Below are 21,565 nucleotides of genomic sequence, written 5' to 3'. Positions count from 1 at the left end.
TCATCCTCATTATGCTCTGTGCTTCTCCCCATCCATACCCAAGCTTCCCTTTGCCGCCCTCCCTCCCAGCCATTCCCTCGGTGCTCTCTGGATTCCTGGCTCCGTGGCCAGAGGGCTCTGTTCACTTCCTCCCTCCACAGAGACCGTGGCTCTCCTCTGAGAACCGGGATACTGTGTCCCTTTCCAGAGGTGCGTGTCAGCGTCCATGTCCTGCATAGCCCAGGGCGTTCTTCCCGTTCGCCATTGCTGCTTCCAGACCAGGACTTCTCCACCAACAACTAATCCCATTTAAAGAGTCAATGTTTCCTACTGTTTTCTCTCCCCCTCCCCAGCCCTTTCTCTCACAACATATTCTCTCCCTTAGGGATATTATTCCACCACAAGTTCCACATTCTGTCCCCTCCTCTCTGACCCACAGGAAGTGTCCCTCTTACTTGTGTCCTGGGGAACTGTGTTTTGACATGGAGATCAGGAAACAGGCTTTTAGTCGCTCAGGCTAGAAGTTACCTTTTGTCTTCTTGGTTATCCACAGGAGAAAGGCAGGCCAGGGGCAGAGGGAAGTGGCTGCTGCCCGCTGCCTTCCCTCGCTGCCTCCAGATTGACTCCCCATGCAAAAAGGCAGTGGGACTCCTAAGTGTTTTTTCCCAAAAGGTTCCAGGAAACAAAGCAGTTGGTTGAAAAGATATGACAATTTCGCTAACCCGGTACCATTGAAGGAGCTCGGCTTGCTGTTCAGGCTTTGAAAGATCATCATATTCAAATGCTCCCTTACTTCCTCATTCCTTCCAGGGTCCTCCGTCAGGACCCTCCTCTTTTGTCCAATCTTTGTCCACATTGAATCTTTGAATCATTCCTGTCTTGGTATTTTAACCCCACTCCCTCTTGGACAGTCCATCCTTCTCCATTTTATTACCATAATGGAGCCCTTGCCCTATTCCTCTTCTTGGTTCTAGAAATTCTAGTAGCATCAGCATCATTGTTAGCCAGCGTGAATGGGATTTACTTCTGCTTGAGCTTCTTCGACTCTGAGGGAAGGCGGCCTCAGCTCTAGACTAGTTGCAGAAGTAGAGGTGGATGAGGGACAGTAGTGGGCACCCTGATTAGTATCACATCTGTAAGAGCTCCTGAACTGTCAAGGGGCAAGCAGGGCTTGTAAGTATTCATTTCTTTCAAAGACCACACAGGCTACTCTTGCCTAAGTAATGTATGTTTCTCCCATAAACATCGTGTTGCCCCTGCTCCTTATAAAACAATGATCTTGGCCATGCCCACCTGTCATCTTGAGATTTCCTTTCTTCATACTCCTGAGTTAGCTCTATCATTGTTTATATCTCACATCTTGCCTTTTGTTGGTTTTTATGCTCTTTTTGATGAAGTATATAGCCTTAAGGAAATTCCTCTGAAAAGGTTCATGAGAGATGAATGTTATAAGTCTTTAAATATCTGAAAATATCATTATGTTTACCCTCACACATGCTAGGTAGGTTGACTGTGTAAAATTATATGTTAAAGTAATTTCCTTCAGAAATTTAAAGGTATTGTTCTGTTAACTTTGGATATCCATTGTTGCTGATGGGAAGTCTGATGATGAGCTGATTCTCATTCCTTCACAGGGATGTTCTCTCTCTCTCTCTCTCTCTCTCAACTTAGAGGAATTTCTCCGTCTTTGGTCTTCTGAAATTCCATGACAGTGAACCTTAGAAGGTTCTCTGCATCCCTTTGGCTCCCTTTCATTCTGGAGACTTGTGTGTCTCCTCAGCTCTGGGAAATTTCCATCTGTGATAATTCCATCCCCTCCACTTGCTCTGTTCTCTCTTTCTGGAACTCTGGCCCATTAGATGTTGGATCTCCTGGATTGGTCCTCTGTGCTTTCAGCCTTTTCTAATTTTTAGTTTTTGTCTTTTTGGTCTATAGTCTCAGAAATTCCCTTTCATTTTAATCTCCAACGCTTCTATTGAATGCTTATTTTGGTTATCATATCTTTTAAAATAAAAGACCTCTTTCTTGTTCTCTTTTTTCTTCAAAGCACTCTGTTCTCGTGTAACAAATATAGTATGTCATCTTGATTTTCTCAAGATACACTAGCCAGAGCTTAAAGATTATATATCTTCAATTTCCTGAGTTAGCTCTGTCTCCTCAGGGAGACATTTTCCCCTGTTTTCAATCTTATATTTATGTGTTTTGTGCTGCTGTTTTTCTTCATATGTATAGTGATCCTTGCTGGTCCATATTTTAAAGTAAAAGCTAGGTTGATTTTTTTTCAGGCAGCAGATGTGAGCTACCTTTGTTGTTAATATATATAGATATCTTCGCCCACCGGGTCTCCCCTATGAACAGGAAGGTGAGCTGAGTATGCTGCAGAGAGGAGCAGGCAGAGGGGCAGCCTGTAGGCTGTGAGAGCCCTTCAGTCCTAGAATTGAAAGAGCTTTATGCTGGGGTGCCAACTCACACCGCAGCAGCCTTAATTCTCTCAAGGGAGTTTTTTGGGGGGTTTTTGGTTTTCTGTTTCTGTTTGTTCTTGTTTGTTCCTCAAATGGGAGAGAAAACCCTCTCTATTTAGTTTGAAGAACACACGCCTGAATGCCTCTGCACTGTACTCGTGGGAAGGGACAGAGAACCCGTCTCACCCCATAGCTCCCTCCCATGTATTCATTTTGGTCTACAGAGTCTTGGCACCATTTAATCCAGCAGAACACTTCTAGCTACACTTTGTCTTCCGAAATTCTTTTTGAACTCTCCTCTGCTGGTGATCCTCATAATTTTTTTGTTGCTAAGAAGATTTTTCCACCCTAACCGGTTTGACTCACTGGATAGAGCATGGGCCCTTGGACTGAAGGGTCCCGGGTTTGATTCTGGTCAAGGGCATGTACCTTGGTTGCAGGCTCAATCCTCAGCCCCAGTTGAGGCACATTCAGGAGGCAACCAATCAATGTGTCTCTCTCACATGGATGTTTCTCTCTGGGTGTTTCTCCCCATCCCTTTCACTCTCTCTCTAAATATATATATATATATATATCAGTGGAAAAGTATCCTCTGTTGACGATTAACAACAACAACAAATACGATTTTTCTTTTGTTAGTATTCATTATAATTTTATTAGGGTGTCAGGGGAGAAGAAAGGTAAATATGTTCTCAGAACGCTACTTGAATCAGACATGTGCATGACCTTCTTCCCTTTGCTAGCTCTTTCCTGTGGGCTTCCGGAGGCTCCCAAGAATGGAATGGTGTTTGGCAAAGAGTACACCGTGGGGACCAAGGCTGTGTACAGCTGCAGCGAAGGCTACCACCTGCAGGCAGGGGCCGAGGCCACCGCAGAGTGTCTGGAGACAGGCCTGTGGAGCAACCACAACGTCCCTCCCCAGTGTGTCCGTGAGTCCTTGGGCAGGGGAGGCAGGTGCAAGGAGGGCTGGGTAAGCAGCTGAAAAGATTCCTGCAAGGAGTGAGCTAAAGACCCAGTGATGGGAAGAAGCATGAACATGGAGGTTGGGGATTCAGGGAGCAGAGACAGGTGAATAGTGTCATCTACCAACTTTTTGAAAATAATTTCAAGTCATTGGTAACCATTGCACCCTGAGTTGCTCCCATAAAGCACCATAAAATTTAGGAGCGACCTGCTCCACTTCCTTTTAGGTGGAAAAACTGTAAGACCGTTTGCACGAATGTACTTTGATCACAAAACTCTAAAATGGCAGAGGTACAGTTCAAGTTTAAGGCCAAAGTCATAAAGTCACAACTAAATGGGCCATGTGTCTTTCTTTTATTTTGTTTTGTTTCTTTGGCCTATAGTATGATTTTTAAAAATTACTCATTGCCCTCCAACACTTTAAAATCAGGAAATGTTATGTAAAAATTCATATTTGTAGCTTTTCTTTAAAAATGAAGATCTGACAAAATAGAACTTGCAGCCTCACATCCGACAGTCAGCATTGACCGAATACCACCTCCCTTCTTTGGTGGGGGTACAGGTCCGCTGGTCCACATTCGCCACATTCCCACCCAGCCCCGTTCATGCATTACCAGACCTGCCTGGGGACAGAGACTCTTGGATTCATTACTGTCTGCCAGTCCCCAGCTATGGACTCGTGCCAATGTGTCTTACACAATTAATTAATGAATCCTCCTCGCCACTCCTTGTCTACCCAGCTGTGACCTGTCCCGATGTCGGTGGCATCGGGGTGGAACACGGCCGATGGAGGCTCATCTTTGAGACGCAGTACCAGTTCCAGGCCCAGCTGATGCTCATCTGCGACCCTGGCTACTACTACACCGGGCAGAGGGTCATCCGCTGTCAGGCCAATGGCAAATGGAGCCTCGGGAACTCCATGCCCACCTGCCAAAGTAAGCCCAGGACAGGAGGGTGGGCAAGTTTGGCTCAGTTCCTCCTACCTCAACTGTCTCATGCATAGGGAAGGGGAGGAGAGGGGTATCACCTGGGATTACAATGTACCCCCTTTTTTAACACACACCTAGAATCAGGAGCCGGGGAGATGCTTACTACTTTAAGGAAATACTTCTTAGCATCTTGTCGTCTTATTAAAAAGCTACCTTTGGCCAGGTGAGCATCCACTAATTTATTTATTCAGCACTCATGCCAGGTACTAAAGAGTTATGAAGATAAAAGTTTGTGGTTCCTGCCCGCAAGGAGCTTCTCCTCCGCTGGAGAGGCAGACAGATAAGGACGCAGTGATAATGGGGCGTGAAAAGACCTGGAAGGGGAGTGTGTGCAGGAGCAATGGGCATAGCACAAGGGACAGGCCACATAAGTGTGTCTGCCACAACTTCTCCATGGCAACCTGTTTTTCTTCAGTTCTTCACAATAGTTTCAAAATTCAGGGCCCCTAGGAAGCCACTCTAGGACAGAGGTTTATCAGAGAGTGCTCCTGGGACCCCTCCCTGTGGAAGGGAAGGGAACGGGACTAGGAGGCAGAGGAGTGGGCTCTGGTATAGCAGTGGTGAAGGTCTCAGCCGACCCACGGGGAGCTCTGAAGCTGGGGTGGCCCTTCAGAATTGTCACAGTTGTCCCACGGGGCCTTTGTACCTCTACCTGACTAAGCATTAGGTGCAGGCTGCCGCAGGGAGAGAGCACGCCTTTAGGTGGGAGGACTCTTCACCCAAGGCAACATGAAGAGGGCCAGCAGCTGAGGGTCTGTGCCAGCAGCTGGGGAAATAGATCCTTCCATCCCGAATGGGGGTCTCTGTGGCTCACCGCAGCACCCACTACAGTGGAGTGCACTCATGACATTTACCTAGTCGATGAGGAGTGTGTTTGTGAAGGAAGAGGTGAAGATAGCCTGTCAGTGAGCCCTGGGAAGTTCGAGACGAAGAGGAGTGGTGTCTTCCCAACACCTGTGACCCAAGACACTGTTGTCTTACCAGCCAAGTGCAGACTCCACGGTGGAATATAACCACGCATGTGGCCGAGTAGGAGTCATGAGCCTGAAACAGCCGATGACAGTGAAGGGGCTCACATACCAACGCAGCCTTGGCTATTGGGTCTCACCCCATATGCCAGCCGGTGGCTACCTGCAGTGCTGAGCTCAGCAGAAATTATAAGGAAATTGATCTGCAGTGTCTGCTGAGAACACCAAGGAGCAGGCCACTGAATTGCTGTTTCTCTAGTCGGGTGGTTCCTCAGCAGAGTGCACATCTGACCACCTGACTTTTTAAATGCACGTGCCTGGGCCAGAGGTCATGAGTCACGGGTGCAGAGTGCAGCCTGGGCATTTTTAAAGCTCCTTGGGTGCTTCTAGCAGCACCTCAGTCGAGAATCCCTGCTCCAGTGCAACATCACACAAAGCACAGTCATGACCCATATTCCAGTCCTGAGTCCCAGCAAAGTAAGGCTAGACAGATCCTCTTTTTGGCATATTCTTGCTAATCAGGAGCAGCACGTGTCCCTCCTCTTCAACCAGGCAACCTGAAGAGGGCCAGCAGCTGGGGATCTTTGCCAGCAGCTGGCTTACCGAGCATTTTGTTATCCTTTTAGTCATCTCCTGTGGAGAGCTCCCTGTCCCACCCAACGGGCACCGCATCGGGACGCTGTCCGTCTACGGGGCAACAGCCATCTTCTCCTGCAATTCTGGATACACGCTGGTGGGCTCCCGGGTGCGGGAGTGCATGGCCAACGGGCTCTGGAGTGGCTCTGAAGTCCGCTGCCTTGGTAAGCGACCTCCCCAGGCCTATCCTGCCCTCTCTTCCCTCCTCAGGACAGGTTACATCTTTCCAAAGTGGGATCCCAGTCTTAGAACAGTACCGTTTTACCTACTTCCCTAAAATGCCTAATCCGAACACCAGCTATTGGGCATCCATCATGACCAAAATCCTAAACTAGCTTCTCTTGGGGCACCCAAAAGAATGAGAACAACTTAAAGTCTGAAGAGACAAGTCTTTGAGGGGTTCTCACTCTGATCAAACACACTGCCCCTTCTTATTGGCCCCTGAATGATGGGGGAAGCCCGAGTGTCAACCTGCAGGACAACGTACAGAGACACAGCCCCGTGACAGACCTAAAACACCTTATATATGATGTAGTAGCAAATTTACACGTATATGTATTTTACATATATAATATAGAAATATATTTCGGTCACTTGCTTATTCTATACCTTATATATATAATGAACAATGTTAAACTCATAAAGAAATGAAAAACCTGGCTTACAAAGAACAAAGTCATTATTTCCCCCATGGTTCACTCATCCCCTGCCTAAACCTTAGACTAAGGTTCTCACTCCTCTCACTCCTCTCTTGGACACCTCAAGTGCAAAGGAGGGTCCCAGCTGCACAAACTTAATAGCACAGGTTGGACAGTCTGTTCCAGAGTGCCCCGTGCTTCCCTCCCACTGTCTCTGGCCCGTGTCGTGTTCACACAGAGCCAAGGATGCAAGTGGAAATGCTAGGAGTATGCTCTACCCAATCCCCATTGAATAAAGATAACGCCCCTGGGTTGACATCTTCTATGTGCCTTGCCACTCAAGGAGAAGGGAGAATGGATTTACATAGTTATTCTCTACACAACCAGGCTTTGACTGCCTCGCTGTAGACCACTGTGCCCTCCATTTGGTAGATGCTCAGTTGATGAGAAAAAATGGGGCCGGTGTGTGTGTGCAGGGAGGTAACAGTGATAATTTCTCACCTGCATCTAGACACAGAAACTAAGGGTCCGACATGGGTGGTCATATGGGATGCAACCTTGAAATTTGGGTTGCCAAGTCTTCAACACCATGTCTATCATGTCTAGGCTGCCTGAAGTCACTCCTCGTCGGCTACTCTCAGGGGGAAGTGGGAAAACAATGGGTGGTTGGGTAACTTGGTCCTTTTCCCCACCATCCCTGTCTCCCCCAACCCTGACCAAGCCCCACCTCACTTTCTGTCAGTTCCTCTTTGATTTACACTCTTTCCCTGTCCCCCATCAAAGCCGGACACTGTGGGACCCCTGAGCCCATTGTCAACGGACACATCAATGGGGAGAACTACAACTACCGGGGCAGCGTGGTGTATCAGTGCAACGCCGGCTTCCGCCTGATCGGCATGTCCGTGCGCATCTGCCAGCAGGATCATCACTGGTCGGGCAAGACCCCTTTCTGTGTGCGTAAGTATGTTACCCACTCTCCCTAGTCATGGGCTCAGATTCAACGTGTACTTTCTCCCTTGTCCTCTTGGTTAGGTTAGCAGAGGTTTAGCATACTTTTTTTTTAATTCTTTATTGTTTAAAGAATTACATATGAATCCTTTTTCCCCCATGGACCTCTCCCCACTCATTCCCACCCCCACCCCCCAGCACAAGCCCTCACCCCTCTACTGACTGTGCCCATGGGTTATGCTTATATGCATGCATGTTTTTTACAAAGATGCAATTATTACTTTGAATTTTCTGCATATCACTAATTATTGCTTTCACCTTTATTATTTCTTCCCTTGTGATTTCTTTGGGTTAACTTTTTTATTCATTTTTTATCTGTTGAGTTGGGAATTTAATTCATTTATTTTCATTCCTTCATTTTTATTGCATGTCGTGGATATAAGTATGTAGGACTATGAAATTTCTTCTGATCACTATTCTAATCATATCCCATAGATTGCAATAATTCATGTTTTATTATTTATCAGAAATTTTGCAATTTTAGTATTAATGTCCCCTTTCACCCAGAAGTTTTTATATAGAAGAGTATGTTTTTAATTCCGGTGAAGAACTTTTTACTTTTTATTGTTTTATTTAGTTCTAATTTTATTGCATTGTACATAATATTCTATTTCTTAGAATTTACTGATGATCTCTTTGTGGCTTAATATTTGATCAGTTGTTATGAGTGTCCCATGTACATTTGAGAAGAAAGTATAGTAAGGTGTAAATTTCTTATATAGTCATGAGATGTGCCTTATTGATTATGTTGTTTATGCCTTATGTACACTTATTTTTTTTGTCTGCTTGACCTATTTTGTTCTGAGAAGTGTATTTTAAAGTTTTCTATTATTAGTGTGCTTCTATCTATTTCTCCTTGCATTTCCTGTATTTTATGCTACATACAGGTAATCGCTGTATTATTTGGTGCGTAGATATTCATAATTATTATATCTTCATTATAGATTGTGATTTTAGCCTTTAAAAATGCCTTCCCTGTCACTTGTAATATTTTTTATTTGAATTGTACTTGTGCCTGATTTTAGGCTTATAGTATTTACTTTCATCCTTAACATCACAAACACCATTTTGTTCTTATAACATTTTAATGCCATTAGCTTTCACGTATGGACTATACAATAATCAATGAACCTGTTCTGCTTCCCGGTCCTCACTCCTTTCCTCTTCCATCTTTCGTCGCATTATTTCTACTTTGTCAGAACATAAAAGGTTTATTATAGTGTTTATGTAATATCACTGTGCCCTTCTCCCTACCTTCATTTTACTCCTAGGTCTACCATTAAATATATGAAAAGCTCACCAATGCAGCCGAAGTTTGCTCAGTTACCTCCTAGCTGGATCAAGCTGAGTCTCTAGTGGATTCCTCAATAATGCCTCCTTTGCATAATGTTCCCCAAGTTCTTGCTTGTTTAAAACTGTTATCTGAACCTTAAAACCTGAAGGATAGCTGGATTGTACATAAAATCCTTGGTCACTGTTCCTTTCTTTGATTTTCTTAAATATCTCTTGGTAAATTACAATTTCATAACATTCTCTCTCTTAAAATTTAGTCTTTCTTTCTGAGGTAATTTTGTCTTTTTCTCCAGTTCTTTCCAGCATGTCATCAATTACCTTTTAATTTTCTCCCATGTTTTCTCCATGTCTTGCTTTAGCTTTTTTTTTTATTTTCTGATTCTTAAGATGGTTTTTCATATCTCCAAATGCTTATGTATTAATATTTAATTCAGTTTAGAGTGTTGTTACAGTTTTCTTATGTTTCATGTGTTTTGTTTTTGATGAGGAGATTTTCATCAACCGAGATGTTTTGATTTCTTTCTGTTTTCTTTTTATCATAGTTCTGTATAGATTTAGGCTGATGTTTTCTATTCATTTTGTGACTTTCCAAAGGTTTACAAAAGTCCCCCTTCGGTCAATGTAGCAGAATATGATTGCCTTGTCTTAAATTTATTTTTCATTTAAGTATAGTTGGTATACAATCATATATTGATTATATTAGTTTCAGGTGCACAATACAGTGATTTGACATTTTTATATTTTACAAAGTGATCACCCCATTACTTCCAGTAATCATCTGTCACCGTGCAAACTTATCACAATATTATTGGCTAAATTTCGCTTCCCCTTCCAACCATACCCTCCTCCCTTTTGGTAGCCATCTCTTTGATCTTTGTTTCTGTGAGTCTGTTTTTGTTTTGTTTTTCTTGTTTGTTTGTTTGTTAGTTTGTTTTTGGTCTTGTTGGTTTTTTTTAGATTTCACATATAAATGAAAACATATTTGTACTTGGGTTTGGTACTTGTCTTCCTCTGCCTGACTTATTTCATTTAGTATAATACCCTCTAGATCCATTCATGTTGTCACAAATGGCAAGATTTCATTCTTTTTTATTGTTGCATAATATACCATAGAATATATACATCCTCTCCTTTAGCCAAGCATCTATCAGTGGACACCTAGTTGCTTCCATATCTCAATGCAATTTCAACATCATTCTTCTCAGAACTAGACTAAATATTCCTAAAATTTATATGGAGCCACAAAGACCCCAACTAGAAAGATGAATAAAGTTGGAGATACCATGCTTCCTGATCTCAAACTATATACTACAAAGCTATAATAATCAAAACAGTATGGTATGGCACAAAAACAGACATATAGATCAATAGAACAGAATAGAGAACCCAGAAATAAACCCTTGTTTATATGGTCACGTAATCTATGACAAAGAAAGTAAAAATTTACACTTGTGTAATAACAGTATCTTCAGCAAGTGGTGGTGAATAAACTGGACAGATACATGTCTTGTTTTTTAATCGAAGGCTTTCTTGTGTTTGATAAGGGAAAGTTGTTTGTCCTCCATTTTGTTTGTTTGCTTTTCTTTTGTCATTGCAGGACCTTAAGTTTCCCCCTTTTTGTTTATTTTTCCCTTTGTTACCCAATCTCTCCCTCCCCCTCTCTTCTTCTCTCACTTCCTTTATCTGTTTGCCTTTCTTTTCTCCTAGAAGCAAGGAGGAGAATCACACTCTCTCCTGCCCCTTCCCTGTAGTCAGTGCACCCTGACATCCCAGACCCTTCCTGAGTATGTCCGTACTGAAGATGAACGTCCTGATTCTAGCAGTGATTTTAGAGCAGGATGTGGCCCTCCTCCTGCTTCTCTCTTCTCTTCCCAGGCAGTCTGGGTCTCCACACAGGCTTGCATCAGCAGCATGAGAAATAGTTCTGCCGGGGTTTCCTGTTTGTTTTTCTCCTTACACATAATTTAAAGTTTATAGCATTCTCTGTCTTCTAGTTATGCTGCAGGCCTGCTTTCTACAGTTTTATTTGTTCTTCTTGATCATCTGCATTTTTTTGGATTAGGTGACCATCATTTTTCTCAGCTGCCTTGAAGTAATTCGGAAAATTCTTCACTTTTTAATGCTCCCTAAAGTAAGCCTTTGTGTAAAGTGCAGGGCTGTGTTCTTAATTTTTGTAAGGCCAGTTTTTGTTTTTAATTCTTTTTCTTCATTTGCCTTTCTGTATATGAGATGGAGCAATAAAATAATGAGACTTACTCAGTAAGAAATCCATGAAAGTAGGTCTTAATAGCTTCTAAAGGATTAAGTTTACCAAAAGCAAGGCCCATCTCTATTCACTTTGTCTTCCAGATGTGCATAAAGAAAATATATTTGGTTTCATTCAGGAGAAAAAAACTTCAAATGCCTTCAAGAAATTGGCACAGAATGTGTGTGAATAGATTGAGTTATAAAGAATAGAGAATGTTGGTGTCTAGAATTAAGTGGAGAATGTCTGCCTGGCCTGAGGATATGTTAGACCTGGTCCACACGGAAAGGTTGTAGAGTAAAGTATTAGACAGGCGGACCCTGCCCTTAGAGTGCCTGGGTTCGTATCCCAGGTCTGTTGCCATATGTCATACGGCTGTATGACTTCAGATGAGTTGGTTTACCTCACAGGGTCTCAGTTTTCTCATCTATAACATGCAGACGCCTCAAAGAATATTATGAGAAGTAAATAAATTAATACATATTAAATGGTCAGAACAGTAAAAAAAACAAAGTGATTAGAATAGTGACTGATACAGATGTCAAGCAGAGGCTGCTGCTGTTATTGTTGTAATGATGACAGTGATGGCGGTGCTGGTGATGCCACCACCTGTCACATCACAGAATCTAGGATCTTATGTCCCAAGCCCCATTGTCTCCAGGAACACAGAAGTTTGGGGAGTATCTGGAACAGGAAAGAACAAATATTTATAAGTGACTACTCTGTGGGAGGCACCGTGTTAGTTGTCTTCACATATGTACTCAAGTTTCCAATATCAACCATCTTCAGAGCTTTCCAGCAATCCTTCCTCAGTTCGAGTTAGCTCTCGTGCCCACCCCCACACAGCTGTTCTGCAATGTCACCTTTTTTCCGAAGAACCACACTCCATCTCCTCCACCTGTGTCCTCAGCAAGTAGCTAAAGCGGTGGTTCTCAACCTTCTGGCCCTTCAAATACAGTTCCTCATTTTGTGACCCAACCATAAAATTATTTTCGTTGCTACTTCATAACTGTAATGTTGCTACTGTTATGAATCGTAATGTAAATATCTGATATGCAGGATGGTCTTAGGCGACCCCTGTGAAAGGGTCATTTGAACGCCAAAGGGGTCTCGACCCACAGGTTGAGAACCGCTGAAAAGCAGAGTTAAGATGGCCTGAAATCAGAGAAGCTGGGTTCAAAACTCAGCTGAAACACTAGGAAACTGTGTCCCTATTTTTCCTTGAGGATAATGATGGTGCCTACCTCACAGGGCTGTAGGATTAAATGAAATAATGTATTTAAACCCCAAAAGTTATTAGCCACCTATATAATCTCACTTTCTATTGTGCAGCAATAATAGAAGCCATCAGACTAACTCCTTCCCCCTCCTGCTTCCCCGCCCACACACCTGCCCTTGTCTTCATTCATCCTTGCCCCTTCCTCTCGCCTCAATAGAAGACTCTCCAGGCCCAAGGCTGTGCCCTCCACTGAGTCTCTGGGTCTTCTTTCCTCCTGCCTCCTTAGTGAGCTTATTCGGTTTTCACCTCTCTACTGCTGATCTTCCCTTTCTATTAATTTCCCTACATTCAATAAACATTCCTACTATGTGCCAGACATGTGAGTAAGTGTTGAGGATAAAGATGAATCGAATGTGTCATAGTCTCTGCTCTCAGGATATTTGGCTCTAGTGGTCCATGTGCTCAAACACAGTGAAGCGCTCGAGCCTCTGGGGGCCTGTTTTCCTTCCTAGTGGTGTTTCTCCCTCCCCGCTTTGCAGCCTGGGTTCTCCAGGAAGCAGACCTATCTGGGTCCCTGACATTTCTTGAGACTCCCCCTGGTTCCTGTGACACTCCCACCTCCTGTCCAGCTTGTTTTTCTACTTTGCTAAGGGCCCTTCAGTTTCCTTTGCAAGCATTTTGGTGGATCTGCCCTTCAGAAGGTGCTACTCCCAAAGGTGTTTGTCCTCAGCACTCATCTCTCACTTTATACGAGTGGTGTTTAACCTTGGGGAGGGGGGGTCCAGACCCCTTGTGAACCTGGTGAGAATGAGGGGTCCTCTCCCAAGCTGACTGTGTACACCTAGTATTTCACAGAGCCTTTCAGTGGGTCTGTGAACCCTCTCTCCCACCATCTCCTAACAACTCTGGGTCCCTGGGGTTGGCCTTGGTTACTGGTCTAGCGGAGTGACCGATCTGTTCAGGCTTGGTTCGTAGTGACTCTGCCCTGTCAAGATAGGCCCGGGAACTAGGGTGGGTCTCAATCAGCTGAGGGGCAGTCATCAGTGTACCTAGCAACGAAGAGTGGAGATGGGGAGCCCGGGGGATGAGAGGCAGGACTGTGTTGCTGGGTGACAGAGAAATACAATCCAGGCCTCTCGCCCTGTGGGGGGTCATCGGATGATTTCTCTCCAGTTGTCCAAGCTGTAGGCATGCCTTCAAGGAAGAAGGAATGTCCCCATGAGGATTTCAGGAAATAAAGATTCTGCAGCAGAAGAGACTAAAGTTAGACTTATGGCTGAACTTCACTGATGGGCATGAGACATGCCAGGTAAGAGGAGGATGAACTTCTTGGAATGTGCAATAACAGGAGGGCTCACCTATCTTCTGTTTTGGTTACAGCAATTACCTGTGGACACCCAGGCAATCCAATCAATGGCCTCACTCAGGGCAACCAGTTTAACCTCAACGACGTGGTCAAGTTTGTCTGTAACCCTGGCTATGTGTCTGAGGGCGCTGCCGGGTCCCAGTGCCTGGCCAACGGGCAGTGGAGCGACACGCTGCCCACCTGCAGAAGTGAGTCACCCTGCTCCTCCCACTCCCCCCAGGACCTCTGCCATCTGTGATCCCCCAACCTGAGAGCAAAAGCCCTTGGATTCAGTCCTGACGTCATGTTGACTCCATAGGGAAGACTGGGGACAGAGAAGGGTCATAAATGGGACTTCCTCAACCCCTAGATGCATCCGTGGAAAATTTCATCATTGGCTACATAAAAAGAGCAAACGAAGTTTCACCTGTCAAAATAGCAGTCAAAAACAATCTTTTTATTATTATTATTATTTCTTTTATTTCAGTGAAGAAGATAGAGGGAGAGAGAGCTAGAAACATCAATGATGAGAGAAAATCTTTTATCTTTGATCTTTGATCAGCTGCTTCCAGGAATTAAACTGTTACCTCCTGGTTCATAGGTCGACGCTGAACCACTGAGCCATAGTGGCCAGTCGAAAATAATCTTGTTGTTTACATTTTGTAAACCAATAATTCATCACATAGAGCCCCATTTTTTATGACAAAAAAAGCAGAAGGGTTTGAATGGAAAATAAAAAGCAAATAGCCTATGGTTTGGGTTGAAGCAGGGGAGGGGAGAGAAGGGGCAGATTCTGCATAGAGGATATTTGGGCCCCACCTGGGAAATAGCTCCTAACGCTCAGAAGGCTGTTCGCAGCGGTAAAGGGCAAGTGGAGCTGTCTGCCTCTTACCAAGAGGGGCCGGGCCGGCTCAGTGACATTTAAGTGGAGTCAGAGTGAGCCGGACACGAGAGAGCCCAGCCTGACCTGGAGTGGACCATTCTTCACAGGGAGGAGGCTGAGACTCCCTGGACGCCGGCTCCTCCTCGCAGCATTTGGGGTGCATGCCGATTGGCTGTGCAATGTGACAGCTCATTTGTAACTGATGTTAAAGGGCCAAAGTTTTCAAATGATTTTTTACAACATAAGATACATTCATAACTAGTCCTAAAATAACATCCTTCTCTTAATGTTTCAAGATGCTGTTTTGAACGAGTGAAGGTTACAGAGAACAAGACCTTGTTTTATGCCTTCCTTCTGTCATTTGTTCAGGCAGGAAACGTTGAGAACTGCTGCTTTGGGGTGTTATCCCATGTTCCCTTCTCCTCAAGGACTGTGCTTCATCCCCCCAACACAAGATGCAAATTCTCCTGGACCTGCAGCTGCACCTACCCCCTACTCACTCCCCACCCCCGACTGGTCCTGAAATCAGAGGGCAGGGATAAAACCCTTAGGAGCCTGGCCTCAGAGCAACCTGTCTAAAATGCAAATCCGATCAAGTCACCTCCTGTTTAAAACACCTTCCTAGACTTCCCACTGCCCTAAGGAGAAAGTACTCTCCTCCGTTGGCTTATGGGCCTGAGGGCCTGGCCCAGCCTCGCTTCTGTATTGGGCTTCAGCCTCTTCCATTCCTTCCGCGTGCCCAGTACCCACACACCCCCAGGGCACTTCCAGACAGTCTCCTCAAATGAAGTCTCTTCTCCATCACCCTCACCACCCCCTCTCTGTCTAGGTGACTTGTGCCCAGTCACTAAGAGCCAGCTGAAATGTCCCTTCTCCTGGGAAGCCATGCCCGCTCCACCCCGTGCTCTGATGCTCTGCTCTGTGCTTCCAGAACATTCTCTGCTGCCCCTATCAGAGCACTTATCAAACAGGATAATCACTTATTTGTTCTTCTCTCTAAACCAGCAGTTTCAACTGGGGATGATTTTACCCGTCCCCCTGCCCCAACAGGGGACAGATGTCTGGAGACCTTTTGGGTTGTCACAATGGAGGGTTTCTATTGGCATCTGGTGGATAGAGGCCAGGGATGCTGTTAAACATCCTAGACCAGACTACCCCACAATGAAGAATTATCAGCCCAACATGTCCACAGCCCAACATGTCCACAGTGCCTAGGTGGAGAAATGCTACTTGAGACTGTGAAATCTGTGGTATCCTTACTGCCCAGAACAATGCTTGGCATTCACAATGCTTGAGAGTGAATAAATGCCACTTATTTGTTTTGTGATGCCAACCTCTCTGAACCTCAGAGAGGTTCATCAAGTACCTTAAAAGCTTATCAAAGATTTAAAACACCTGCCCTGATGCCTCTGAGATTCAGGCAAGATAATGGTAGCAAAAGTGTTTGGAAAGCAAAAGTACACAACATGTGTTATGAATGATACTGTCATTATTCTAAAATTGCCCTCTGATTCTGACTTAAGCTGCTTTGGGAACCCTTTAACATTTAAAAGTCAAATTTTTCCCCCAAATATTAATCTCTCCCTGGAATACTCCTAAAAGTGATTAAAACAGTTTCCAAAAGAGCCCAACATGCTCGGGTTTTACAATCGATGAGCTTTGTTGCGGGAGACACACTGGCTGGGACCCGGCACACAGATGGAGCAGCCACGCCCTCGAGCGTCGTCCCTGCACAGGAGCACGGAGGAGGGAGAGGTTAACCAGTCTGAGAGGGGGAGGGGAGGCTTCTCCAGGGAGGTGCTGTCATGCGAGAATGAGTCCCTTAACCGCATGATCAAGGGGCGAGCAGTCCCAGCCTCCGGACCGCTCACCCTCACCCTCCCAGGCAGGATCTGCTTCGTGTTGATCTAGAAATTTTGCTACACTGGGATTCTGTGCCTGTTGGGCTTCTGAATTCTCATTTAAAAGCATATGAACAATTGGTCTGTGTCTAATTATCCTGTTCCATTGCAGTCATTAACTGTACAGATCCTGGGCACCAAGAAAACAGCATCCGTCAAGTCCATGCCAGCGGCCCGCACAGGTTCAGCTACGGCACCACAGTGTCTTACCAATGCAACCACGGCTTCTACCTCCTGGGCACCCCGGCGCTCAGCTGCCAGGGAGATGGCACATGGGACCGTCCCCGCCCGCAGTGTCTCTGTAAGTAGATGTCATTACTCCAAATGATCACCTGTCCAGTCATAGGATAGGTCATGTCATAGAGCTGGGCTCCCGTGTGTGTGTGTGTGTGTGTGTGTGTGTGTGTGTGTGTACACGCATGTGTGCATGTGTGCATTACTTCACAATGACTGTCGCTGACTGCCCCTTGGATGGCAGAGCCCTGCTTGGCCCCGGTTGGGTTAGTGGCCACACCACCTCGCATGCTCTTTCTTCCTGGCTGTGGGCCTTCCCAGCATTGCCACCCGCTCTTTAGCCTTCAGAGTCCTCTTCCTCTAGAATTGCCTGCCTGACAGAACACTGTCTCCCATTTACCCCTTTCTTGCTTTTCCAGAAAGACAACAAAGTCCTTCCTTTGAATGCCGCAACACTTCAGGCAGACCGACCTGGATGTGAATTAATAACTAGCTTCTTTTGGAAGATTTAATCCATTTGCATTTTTTAGTGAAATATAATTCACATACCATAAAATTCATTCTTTCAAAGTCTATCATTGAGTGATTTTAACATAGTCACAAAATTGTACAGTCATCACCACTCTCTAGTTCCAGGGCATTTCCATTAGACCAGAAGGAAACGTTTTAGCAATCACTTCCCATTTTCCACCACTACCCTACCCACTGGGAATCATCCGTCTACTTTCTGTCTGTGCATTTGCCTATTCTGGACATTTTATGTAGATGGAATTACATATGTGGCCTTCTGGACTGGCTTCTTTTACTTAGCATACGGTTTTCCAAGTTCATCCATGTTGTAGCATTTATCCATACTTCATTCCTTTTTATGGCCAAATACTATTCCATTGTATAGACATACCACGTGTGTTTACCCATTCCTCAGGTGATAGACATTTGAGCTGTTTCCACTTTCTGGCTGTTATGAATAAAACTGCTAAGAACATGTATGTGCAGGTCTTTGTGCAAACACATGTTGCCAGTTCTCTTGGATAGACTAGTATACCTAGGAGTGGAATTGCTGGATCATATGGTAACTTTATTTTGAATGTTTTGAAGATAACCATTTTCCAAAGTGTCTGCACCATTTTACATGGTTGCCAGCAGTGTATGAGAGTTCCAGTTTCTCCACATTCTTACTTATGCATTGTTCATCTTTTTCATTATAGCCATTCTCATCGTGGTTTTTATTTCCATTTCCCTGATGACACGATATTGAGCATCTTCATGTGTGCCATTAGTTTAATATCTCTTCTTTAGAGAAATATCTGTTCAAGTTCTCAGCCCATTTTTTAATTGAGTTGTTTGTCTCCACATTGTTGAGTTTTAACAGTTCTTTATATATTCTGGACACTATACTCATACCAGATACATGACTTGCAAACATTTTCTCCCATTTTGTGGATTATCTTTTCACTTTCTGGATCATGCCCTTTACTCTTTCTCTTGTTGCTTGTGCTTTTGGTGGAATGTTTAAGAAACCATTGCCTAATCCAGCAATTTTCAACCTTTTTCATCTCGTGGCACACATCAACTAATTACTAAAATTCTGTGACACACCCAAATATATATTTTATATTTTGCCGATCTGATCAAATAAATAGGTAAATTTTGATTCATTCACACTGACGGTTATTGTTTTGTTGGTATTATCTTTTTTTTTTTTTTCACTTGACAATCTAAGAGAAGGAAAAGAGGCCAGTGCCCCTGACTGAACAGTCATTGCATGTTTTAAAAATTCTTGCAGCACACCGGTTGAAAATTACTGGCTTAATCCAGTGTCACCAAGATCATCTCATCTGTGACTAAGCATGGTTTCACTTATTCCTTTCCAAACTGAATGCTTGTTACTTCTTTTTGTTACCTAATAGCCTGGCTAGAACTTCCAGTACAATGTTGAATAGATGTGGCAAGAACAGACATTCTTGTCATGTCCCTGGTCACAGGGGGGAAGCTTTCAGTCTTTAGCCATTAAGCATGCTATTAGCCATGGGGGTTTTATAGATTCCCTTGATCAGATTGAGGACGTTCCCTTCCATTCCTAGCCTGTTAAACATTTTTATCACAAAAGGGTGTTGGATGATTGTCAAATTACTTTTCTGAATCTATTGGGATGATCATGTGGGTTTTCCCCCCTCATTTCATTAATGTGGTGTATTACACTGATTGATTTTCATATGTTGAACCACTCTTGTGTTCCTGGAACAAATCACACTTAGTCATGGTGTATAATGTTTTTATTATGCTGCTGAATTTGGTTTGCTAGTATTTTACTGAGGATTTTTACAACTATGTTCGTAAAGGATATTGGTCTGTAATTTTCCTTCCTATCGATGTCTTTTTCTGGCTTTGGTATCAGGGTAATACAATCCTCATAGAATGAGTTGGGAAGTGTCCTGATCTAGTTTTAGGAATAGTTTGAGAAAAATTGGTGTTATTTCTTCTTTAAAAATTTGCTAAAATTCAGCAGTGACATCAACTGGTCCTGGACTTTTCTTTGATAAAAGTTTTTGATTGTTCTATTTATTTGTTATAATTCTATTTAGATGTCCCATTTCTTCTTGAGCCAGTTTTGGTAGTTTGTGTGTTTCTAGGAATTTGTCCATTTTATCTTGGTTATCTAATTTGTTGACCTACAACTGTTCATGTTTGTAGTATACTCCTATAATCCCTTTTATTTCTGCAAGGTTGGCTGGTAGTAATATAACCACTTTTATTCCTGATTTTAGTAATTTTAACTTATCTTGTCTCGCTCTTTCTCTCTCTCATCAAACTAGCTACACATTTGTCAATTTTGTTGATCTCTTAAAAAAACAACTTTTAGTTTTTTCTCTCTTCTCTTTCTATTTTCTATTTCATTTATCTCTTTATTGTTTCTCCTGTTTGCTTTGGGTTTAGTTTGCTCCTCTCTTTTGAGTTTCTTAAAAAATAAGGTTAGGTTTGGGGTTTGAGATATTTCAATGTAGGTATTTACAGCTATAATTTTTCTTCTGAAAACTGCTTTCACTGCATCTCATAAGTTTTGGCATGTTACATTTTCATTTTTGTCCACCTCAAAGTATTTTCTAACTTGTCTTCTGATTTCTTCTTTAATCTATTAGTTATTTAAGTGTCTGTTGTTTACTTTCCATATATTTGTGAATTTTCCAAATTTCCTTCATTATTGATTTCTAATTTTATTGCATTGTGGTTGGAGAATATATTTTGTATGATTTCAATCTTTTCAGATTTTATGGAGACTCATTTTATGGCCTAACATATTGTCTATTCTGGAGAATGTTCCATGTGTACTTGAGAAAAGTATATATTCTGCTGTTACTAAGTAGAGTGTTCTATAGATTATTGTTACATCTAGTTGGCTTCTAGTGTTGTTCATTATATTTCCTTGTTGATCTGTTTGGATGTTCTATTTATAATTTAAAGTGGGGTGTTAAAATATCATACTATAATTGTTGATTTGTCTATTTCTCCTTTCAATTCTGTTAGCTTTTTGCTTCATGTACTTGGCAGATCTGTTATTAGGAGCATATATGTTTATAGTTGTTACTAGAGACCCGGTGCACAAAAATTTGTGCACTCGGGGGAGAGAGGGGGTCTCTCAGCCCAGCCTGTGCCCTCTCGCAGTCTGGGACTGCTCGGGAGATAATGACCTGCTGGCGCAGGCCTGCTCCTGGGTGGCAGAGGGCAGGCCCAATCCCTAGGTGCAGCCCCTGGTCGGGCTCAGAGCAGGGCCGATTGGGGAGTTGCAGCGCCGCCCCCTGTCATGCACAGAGCAGGGCGGATCGGGAGGTTGCGATGCCACCCCTAGTCATGCTCAGGGTAGGGCCGATTGGGGGGTTGGGGCACCGCCCCCTGTCACACTCAAGGCAGGGTCGATAGGGAGGTTGCGGCGCCACCCCCTGTCACACACAGAGCAGGGCCGATCAGGGGGTTGAGGAGCTCCCCCCTGTCATGCACAGAGCAGGGCCGATAGGGGAGTTGGGGCACCGCCCCCTGTCACACACAGAGCAGGGCGGATCAGAGGGTTGGGGAACCGCCACTGTCACACTCAGGGCAGGGCCGATGGGGGGGCGCCGCACCCTGTCACACACAGAGCCACAGGGCGATCAGGGGGTTGGGGAGCTCCCCCCGTCACGAACAGAGCAGGGCGGATAGGGAGGTTGTGGCCCCGCCCCCTGTCACACACAGAGCCACAGGGCGATCAGGGGGTTTGGGCGCTGCCCCCTGTCACGCTGATCCCGGTGCCAGGAGGCCTCGCTGCTCCGCTGATCCCGGTGCTGGGAGGCATATTACCCTTTTACTATATAGGATAGAAGCCTGGTGCATGGGTGGGGGCCGGCTGGTTTGCCCTGAAGGGTGTCCTGGATCAGGGTGGGGGTCCCACTTGGGTGCCTGGCCAGCCTGGGTGAGGGGATGATGGCTGTTTGCATCTGGTCACACCCCCTTCAGGGTGGGGGTCCCGCTTGGGTGCCTGGCCAGCCTGGGTGAGGGGATGATGGCTGTTTGCATCTGGTCACACCCCCTTCAGGGTGGGGGTCCCGCTTGGGTGCCTGGCCAGCCTGGGTGAGGGGATGATGGCTGTTTGCATCTGGTCACACCCCCTTCAGGGTGGGGGTCCCCACTGGGGTGCCTGGCCAGCCTGGGTGAGGGGCTGAGGGCCGTTTTCAGGCTGGCGGGTGACTGAAGCTCCCAACCTGTCCTTTTTTCCTTTTTTTTTTATTCTGGGCCAGCTTTAGCTCTGAGGCTCGGCTCCAGCTATGAGA

The 21,565-nt window shown here is 44.6% G+C and overlaps 1 protein-coding gene across 1 annotated transcript in view; it reads left to right on the top strand.

Annotated features, from left to right (window-relative positions):
- CSMD2 (CUB and Sushi multiple domains 2) overlaps positions 1–21,565 on the top strand; it is a 552,912-nt gene that overhangs the window by 496,660 nt on the left and 34,687 nt on the right. Inside the window, exons 50-55 of the mRNA XM_070404687.1 lie at positions 3,185–3,370; positions 4,145–4,339; positions 5,988–6,161; positions 7,419–7,592; positions 13,781–13,954; positions 16,642–16,830. Coding sequence (XP_070260788.1) covers positions 3,185–3,370; positions 4,145–4,339; positions 5,988–6,161; positions 7,419–7,592; positions 13,781–13,954; positions 16,642–16,830 — 1,092 coding nt within the window. The remainder of the gene's footprint in view (positions 1–3,184; positions 3,371–4,144; positions 4,340–5,987; positions 6,162–7,418; positions 7,593–13,780; positions 13,955–16,641; positions 16,831–21,565) is intronic.

This window comes from Myotis yumanensis, unplaced genomic scaffold, assembly GCF_028538775.1.
Source record: "Myotis yumanensis isolate MYYU_CA2020_CCGP unplaced genomic scaffold, mMyoYum1.0.hap1 SCAF_2, whole genome shotgun sequence".
NCBI classification, from domain to species: Eukaryota; Metazoa; Chordata; class Mammalia; order Chiroptera; family Vespertilionidae; genus Myotis; species Myotis yumanensis.
The sequence above is the reverse complement of the archived record's forward strand: the minus strand, read 5'-3'. Positions and strand labels throughout refer to the sequence as shown.